The 7,946-nt window shown below is 50.9% G+C and overlaps 3 protein-coding genes across 4 annotated transcripts in view; 2 read left to right on the forward strand and 1 right to left on the reverse strand.

The window, feature by feature from the left end:
* rps7 (ribosomal protein S7) overlaps window positions 1-2,636 on the forward strand; it is a 7,403-nt gene extending 4,767 nt beyond the window's left edge. The window contains 2 exon segments of the mRNA XM_007578441.1: window positions 226-431; window positions 2,526-2,636. Of these exon segments, the coding sequence (XP_007578503.1) occupies window positions 226-431; window positions 2,526-2,603 (284 nt within the window). The 3' untranslated portion in view covers window positions 2,604-2,636.
* Window positions 2,637-3,713: 1,077 nt separating this feature from the next.
* Window positions 3,714-7,397, forward strand: ndufaf7 (NADH:ubiquinone oxidoreductase complex assembly factor 7). Of its 2 annotated transcripts, XM_007578444.2 has the most exons (10): window positions 3,714-4,212; window positions 5,002-5,162; window positions 5,275-5,355; window positions 5,477-5,587; window positions 5,662-5,884; window positions 6,013-6,071; window positions 6,151-6,264; window positions 6,331-6,474; window positions 6,539-6,712; window positions 6,786-7,397. In XM_007578444.2, the coding sequence occupies exons 1-10, from the start codon at window positions 4,116-4,118 to the stop codon at window positions 7,005-7,007; spliced, it is 1,386 nt and encodes a 461-aa protein (XP_007578506.1). In that variant the 5' UTR covers window positions 3,714-4,115; the 3' UTR covers window positions 7,008-7,397. The 2 variants fall into 2 exon arrangements, with proteins under 2 accessions (XP_007578506.1, XP_016519830.1); XM_016664344.1 differs by lacking the exon at window positions 5,002-5,162 and having other exon boundaries at window positions 4,172-4,212.
* LOC103156419 (serine/threonine-protein kinase D3) overlaps window positions 7,067-7,946 on the reverse strand; it is a 30,605-nt gene continuing 29,725 nt past the window's right edge. Inside the window, exon 23 of the mRNA XM_016664326.1 lies at window positions 7,067-7,808. Within this exon, the coding sequence (XP_016519812.1) occupies window positions 7,577-7,808 (232 nt within the window). The 3' untranslated portion in view covers window positions 7,067-7,576. The remainder of the gene's footprint in view (window positions 7,809-7,946) is intronic.

The following is a 7,946-nucleotide window of genomic DNA, read 5'->3' on the forward strand; positions in this document are numbered from 1 at the left end:
TGCCGGCGTGGCGAGCGTCCTGCATATTCCTACGCCTTCCCAGAGTCCTTTGGGCCGTTACTGGGGAGACAAACCATGCAGGACACAGAACGCTCACAAACATGTTTGTGATGTCAGAGTGATGTCATCATTTTTATTGACTCAATATTTGTTGTACATCCTGTTGGCAAGCTAACAGTCGAGCTTAAATACTTAGCAAACAAGCTAATTAGACTCAGTATTTAGTCTGAATTTGTGACATTTATAAATTAATATGACTGAAAAATAAACTTCCTCCCAGTCGAACTTTGACCTCCGTCCATGACGCCATCTTGGAGGACCTGGTGTTCCCCAGTGAGATCGTCGGGAAGCGGATCCGGGTCAAGCTGGACACCAGCCGGCTCATCAAGGTCCACCTGGACAAGGCCCAGCAGAACAACGTGGAACACAAAGTGAGTGGTTCTGTTCGGACCGGACCAGAACCGGGCCAGCCGGGTTCTGGTTCTGAAATGTTTGAGGAATCAAACTGGGTTCTAGTTCCGTTTTCATGTGGCTTAGATCTGAGAAGTGGGCGTGGCCACCATGGTGACGTCACATCGCTTACTATGGCAGGCTGTTTTATCATAAAATTGGCTGCAACAATTCATTCCAGATTTGCGTTTCATTTTAGAAAAGCTGAATTTACAGATCCATAAAGATCGTTTTAAATTGGTTCCAGACAACTAAAGGTTAAATGAACAAAAGTCAAAGGTCATCCTGCTGAACTCTGACAAATCTGTGCAGGCAGCTGTTTGGACAGCTCAGCACAGTTAATGGGCTCTTTGCACGAACAGTGCTGATGTCACATCCGCATGAGCCAATGTGGCTTCCTTGTTTCCGCTTTGAGTTACCATGACAGCTAGAAAAGACTAAGTCGTATTTCAGACGCAACAAAAGCAATACTATGAACGTTGTTGTCTCAATGTAATGGGCTTTTAAGTTTTCATGGATTTCCAAGCGATCCTGAATTAACAATTCAGTGGCTTGTAAATATCCGTCGCTACCAGTTAAAGCTAACGCCGCACAGCAAAGTTTTCAGCCTCCACTTCACTCCGGATCAGCCTAAAACTACCTGGGGAGACGGATGGTGAATAAAGGAGCCTCCTGAGTTATTTCCATGGAATCACTTCTATATTCAGCCTGAAAGAGTTTATGGGAACCAGAGAGCAGAGCTACCGATCCGCCTGAACACACCGCTGTAAACACCGTCCTATCTGAGCTCTGAACAAGAAGCAGGCAAAGGTAATAAACTACATAACACCTTAAGGAACACGGTAGCACAACAACTTTGAACCCAAACAGCCAGCTGAACTCGGACTCTGACTCCAGAGCTGCTCTGCGGTGAAGCTATGGGGTTTGTTGTGTTTCCTCATGGTTCTGAAGCAAAGAGCCCGAACCGGAACCTCCCCGTTACTTGGTCTGTTTGACACTAACCACATTGAAAATAAACAAAATAAGGTATAAACATTGTCCGTTAGAACAGATTAAAATGTTTAGATACTTAACCCTTGTATGTGGAAATGGGGTCCAACTGACCCCACACACGTAAAGCTTGTATCATTTGCCTCAGTCCTCACACACCAGGGTTAAATATCACATTTTTACAAGAACAATGTCCGAGGATGTTGCCTACTAGCGTAAGCTAAGGTTAATGTTAGCCACAAAGTTTAAAGAAAGTAAACTCACCTTCATGTCAGTGAATGTATAACGAGGAGAACATCTTACAACCTTTCTTCCGCTTGTTGGGGCTTTGGATCGATGTTCATCACCAACGGTTACCTTGGCCACGCCCTGCAGCTCCGAGTGTAAAATGACATTTTCAACAGACTGGAAACGACGGAGCCGCTTTTCCCTGAGCCCATTCAGAAATCCTGACTGATCTAAATGACTGTGATGCTGTTGTAACCATAGCAACCATCAGTTCCCGACATGGACACCTGGGGGCGTGGCCTCCAGCTCTGTCCTGGTGGCCAATGGGAGCGCAGCGCTGCGCCGTGACGTCCAATCCCGTTCCACGATGTCGGACAGTAAGCTCCGCCCCCGGCTACCGGCGCGGCGAGCGTCCTGCATATTCCTACGCCTTCCCAGAGTCCTTTGGGCCGTTACTGGGGAGACAAACCATGCAGGACACAGAACGCTCCGGATCCATCTGGAGGGAAAACTAAGTTTATTTCTGTAATTCATCAGAACCGTAAAAATAGTTCAGGATTAAAGAGAACAAGAAATAAAGATGAAAATGATTGAACTGCATTTTTCCAGACAGCTTCTGAAAAACTGAGATTAAGTCAAAAATGCCAGTGGATAATAAATGAAATAATTGGTGTTTGCCGTCTGATAATACCTTTTGTTACCTTTAGATAAAAATGTTTTAGTCCACCAGAGGGCGCTCACCGTCCCTCCCGTCCAGCACTTTCTACTGAATTATAACTTTAGGAAAATCACTCATCTGATATTTTAATTAATATAAATAAATGTTTTAGTCGGGTTCTGCTCTGACCTCTGTGCAGGTGGAGACGTTCTCTGGAGTCTACAAGAAGCTGACGGGGAAAGACGTCGTGTTTGAATTCCCAGAATTCCAGCTGTAAAGGCGCCGGACTCAATAAAGTTGTTTTCTGTCACTTTGGACTCCGTGTGCTTCGTTGTTGGTCCAGGTCCGGTTCAGTCCAGAACCAGTTCCATGGCTCTGGTGGGACCGGTTCTGGACCGGTCCGAGGACCCAGGAGACTCCAGAACCACTGAAACACACAAACCTGTAGCAGAAACGGGTCAGTATCCACGGAGAGCCAAAGGGGCCAAAATACAATAAATAAGTGAAGTTATAATTTAAATGTAAATTTATTAAAGCTGGAAATAAAAACAGAAATAAAGAGTAACCTGCCTTAGTTATTAAATGTTTCATTTTAAAAACTAAACATTCTGCGCTGAATCGCATCATAAATTAATCCGTCGAAGTTGCTGTCAGGCTCCGGAGGCGGGCCTAACGCAGGCTCTGGCTTCTGATTGGCTTCTTCCAAGAGACCCTGGCTTCTGAGTGGCTGCAGCAATCAGAAGTCGTTTGCTGCGACTCTGGTTCAAATCTGCTGGAAAGTTTAAAATAGGCTAAATAAATTGTAATTCACTGGCTAAACTCTGGGTGAGCAACTTGGGCCTCTAGATTTGCAGTTCGGAGAGTTTGGAACGAATCTGAACCGGATCTAATCTGAAGAAATGAACGGTCCGACTGGGTCTGAATTGTGAAGCGGTTCTGAACAGTTCTGTGTATCAGGACCGGTTCTGACGAGCAGAACACGGTTCAAAACTGGAAGGTCTGATGTGTGGACCAGTCCAGAACCAGAACCTTTTCCCTGTTGAACACCAGAGGGGAACCGAGTCAGGAATCATTCAGCGCTGGTTCATCTGCAGTCTGTGCACTGGGCTCGCTGAAGACCAGGAGAATCTGTCCTGGATCAGAACCGGGTCCAGATGGAGGAGGAACCTGCAGCGGGTCGGAACAAGAATCAGATCTGCTCTGAATGGACCAGCACAGTCTGAATGGAGGAAACCCTCAGCCTCCAGGACCAGAATCGGTTCTACTGAAGTGGGTCCGGTACGGCGGTTTTGAACATTCCCAGGGCTTCTTCTCCTTCCTCATGTTTATTCACAGCCTGGCAGTGGCAGCATCATGCTATGGGAGGGTTTGTTTTAGTTATCTAAAATAAAACAGAAATAAAATATAGATTTTTATGTTATTACTGATTTATCGTTTTATCATTTACCTATCAGTATGTATTGACCCATTATAAGTATAATGTAGCTCCTCCTCCCCAGCAGCTAGTGGCGCTGTCGGACCATAACCAGTTCCTGGTAAACAGTGGAGCAGCCGCTGTTAGCTTTAGCTGTGCCAACTTCAGGAGGACTCGGTGGCGCTTTGACCCTCTCTAGTGACCTGTCACCTTTCCAGGCAGATGTTTGACCTTTAACAGCCTGGAGGAAGGCCGCAGCTTTTACTCTGAGCCCAGTTTGATCTTAACCCGGACATTAACTCACCGCTACGCAGGTTAGCTAATTCCAACTGGGTTGTCCCAGAGCGGCTGCAGGAAGTGACGCACACCGGCGCAATGAGGATGAAGGTCTGTCAGCAGCTGCTCAGTAGAGCCTTCAGTCACCGCGGAGCCTCATGTGCCTTCAGGACCGGCTCAGTGACGCTTGACACAGGTAGACCCACTAGAACCTCACTCACACACACAGCTCACCTGCTCAGATCCACGGGGACACCTGAAACAGAAACACCTGGCAGGATCAGTACAGAGAGAATCACAGCATCCGGGTAAACTGAACCAGTTCTGAACCCATTTCATCTTAATCCAGAACCCTCACCTGAGCTTCTCCAGCATTCAGCTCATGACGTCACAGATGATGACGATTCCATGTGTAGTCCGGTTTACCAGGTGTTATAACTAATCACGATTGTGGTGTGAATGTTATGCATGGTTAAAAACTACAAATGGCCACCTGTGATGACATCATAAAAGAGCGCCAGGCTCAGGTAGTGCAGAGGACGCTGAATGCTATGTTGATGCCCATGCTGGGAGTTTGGTGATCCTGAATAAACTAATCACGATGATACAGTTTGACTCAGCGCACTCTAACAACACAACGATAAATGATCATATTAATGTTTGAGGCCATGTCCAGTGACATAATAAAATAATAATAATCATCAACTCATTCTGAAAGGTCAGAACCGTTTAAATCCTGACGAACATTTAAAACTGGGAGACATTTTGTTTGTTTATCCTTAAAACAAGAAATTAAATTAATTATGAAATATCAGGAAAATAAACTATCCTCCAGGTTTTGGTAGATGTTTGGTTCTGCTCAGCCGGATTTGGACCAGAAGCGGGTCGGTTCTGTCTCTGAGTTGGATCTAGAACTCAGTAGAACCCATTTGGTTCTGCTCAGTGTTCCCGACCGGACTGACTCCAGAATGTCTGTGTTTGACAGGAAGGTGGCGCTGCGCTCCGTCCGCGCCGCTGTGCAGCTCCTCGGCCCAGGACAGGAAGTCCCACCCCTCCATGCTCAAACACCTGCGCGCCAAGATCCGCTCCACCGGGCCCATCTCCGTGTCCGAGTACATGAGGGAGGTTCTGACCAACCCGGTCGCCGTACGTCTCACCGCCAGCCTGGGGGCGGGGCTTAACGTGCCTCCTCATATGGGGCGGGGCTTAACGTGCCTCCTCATATTGGGGCGGGGCTTAACGTGCCTCCTTCCTGCAGGGTTACTATGTGAGGAAGATGATGCTGGGAGCTGAGGGAGACTTCATCACGTCTCCAGAGATCAGCCAGGTGTTTGGAGAGGTGAGTCTGTTTGGATCAGAACCCGGCCGGGTCACTGGTCTTCAGAACCAGAACCTGATGATGATTATGATGAGTGCACTGAGGAGCAGGTGATTGGTTCTGACCCGGTTCTGGTCTGCAGCTGCTGGGCGTCTGGATGGTCAGTGAGTGGATGGCGGCTGGTCGGCCCGGTCGGCTGCAGTTGGTAGAACTGGGCCCAGGGAAAGGTTCCCTGATGGCAGATGTCCTCAGAGTAAGACCCGATCTCTGGTTCTGGAGGTTCTGGTTGGTTCCGGTTGATCGATGCTGGTTCTGTTGTCTCTCCAGGTGTTTGGCCAGCTGCGCTCCGTAGTGGCCGGAGCCTCGGTGTCTGTCCACCTGGTGGAGGTGAGTCCGGTTCTGAGTCGGGTGCAAGCCGAGACTCTGACCGGAACCGGCGGCCAGGAGGCGAGCCGCGAGCCCGACCCGGCCGACCCGGCGTACCGGCGCGGGGAGACGGCAGCCGGGGTTCCAGTGTCCTGGTACCGCCACCTGGAAGACGTCCCAGCAGGTGGGAACCGGGCCGGGTCAGAACCGGGTAGAACCGAGTTCCTGTCAGCGATTCCCTGAGGCGGCGCCAGAAGGTTAAACAATCAGCCTGGGCTGACCTTTGACCTCCAGGCGTTTCTCTGCTTTCAGGCTTCAGCATCTTTGTTGCTCACGAGTTCTTCGACGCTCTGCCGGTCCACAAGTTCCAGGTGAGACGGAAACCTGCAGCCGCACCTGCCCTGCTCTAAACGCTCACCTGTCCTCACCGTCCACTGTCCCCACCCCCAGCGGACGGAGAAAGGCTGGCGGGAGGTTCTGGTGGATTTGGACCCGTCCGACCCGGGCCGGCTCCGGTTGGTTCTGTCTCCGGGTCCGACGCTCGCTTCGTCCTCGCTGGTCCAGGTGAGGAGCCGAGTGGCGGGTGCCAAACGCTTCAGGGGCGGGGCTTACTCAGGTGTGTGTGCGCAGGCCGGCGAGGGGCGGAGCCACGTGGAGGTGTGTCCGGAGGGCGGAGCCATCGTCCAGCTGCTGGCCCGGCGGATCCAGCAGCAGGGCGGGGCGGCGCTGATCGCCGACTACGGCCACGACGGAACCAAGACCGACACGTTCCGGGTACGCCGCGGGCCGCTGGGTCCGGTCTGAGTCCGGTCCGGTTCTAACCTGCGACCCGTTTCAGGGCTTCAAGGGTCACCGGCTGCACGACGTCCTGTCGGACCCTGGCGGCGCCGACCTGACGGCCGACGTGGACTTCAGCTTCCTGCGGCGCATGGCGGGAGGGGGCGTGGCCTGTCTGGGCCCCGTGAGCCAGAGGGTGTTCCTGAAGAACATGGGCGGCGACGCCCGCATGCAGGTGGGTTCTGGTTGTGACCCGCAGCATGCAGGTGGGTTCTGGTTGACTCCAGGTTCTGCTTGGTTCTGTCCAGGTTCTGCTGAGGAACTGCAGCGACCCATCCAGCAGGAAGCAGCTGATCCGGAGCTACGACCTGCTGACAAGCCCCGCCCACATGGGCGAGCGCTTCCTGTTCCTGTGTCTGCTGGCGCCAGGCCGCCTCACCGCCCCGCCCACGCCCACCGGGCTGAAGCTGGACAGGAAGAGCCCCGCGCCACTTCCTGTGGCCGGCTTCTCCGAGCTCCGCTTCTCCTGACCCGGATCAGAACCAGGTTTAGAACAGAAGTCAAGCAAACACTGCAACAGACTGAAACCAGTGTTCCCAGTTCAGTTTTAATGGTTTTGTGCTACAAAAGTAGAAAAGTTCTCAGGTTTTCGTTAGTCAGTGAGGAAGAGGAAGCAGAAATTGGCTTCGCTCTCCGACCTCGGTTCAGATTACACACAAACTGGATTTTTATTTTCAGATCTGAAGTTAACTGATGTTTTTTTTCCTGCTGCTGAAACAGGAAGTGAATTCCTGGGATTAGGAAAGCGTTGCTGGATTAATCCAGGAAGTTAATCAGCAGAGTGGAGCCTGTGATTATAGATTATTAGATGAAGCTGTGAATGGCATTAGTGGTTCTGAGAATAAAACTGAAAATAAATTAAATTCTGTTGTTTTTCCTACTGCAACCTGAGGGGGCACTGCTGAGTCCTTTATGTCAGCCTGTTGAATAGGAGAAGAAGCCCTGATGCTCATCGCTGGACCTGGTTGGGTAAACACAACCAGTGTTCGGGTTGCCTCTGCAGCTTTGAGACAGCAGGTCGTCATGGTAACCGCTTCCTCTAAGGGTCCTCGTCCATGTCGTCCAGGTTGGGAGACATGATGAAGTGGGTGGGGTAATGCAGCCCGCGCTCATCGGCGTACTCCTCCCAGCGCGCGTCGTCGCTCTCATGGGTGATGTAGCGCTCGCCGCGCCGCGTCTCGAACTCCCGCAGGTCCAACCACGTCTGGTAGTCCTGCAGGGACAAGAATGGGACATATTTAGCATTAGCCACACACTCTATTGGTGTAGCGCTTTAGCATTAGCCACACACTCTGTTGGTGTAGCGCTTTAGCATTAGCCACACACTCTGTTGGTGTAGCGCTTTAGCATTAGCCACACACTCTGTTGGTGTAGCGCTTTAGCATTAGCCACACACTCTGTTGGTGGAG

This window comes from Poecilia formosa, unplaced genomic scaffold, assembly GCF_000485575.1.
Source record: "Poecilia formosa unplaced genomic scaffold, Poecilia_formosa-5.1.2 Scaffold480, whole genome shotgun sequence".
Classification (NCBI taxonomy): domain Eukaryota; kingdom Metazoa; phylum Chordata; class Actinopteri; order Cyprinodontiformes; family Poeciliidae; genus Poecilia; species Poecilia formosa.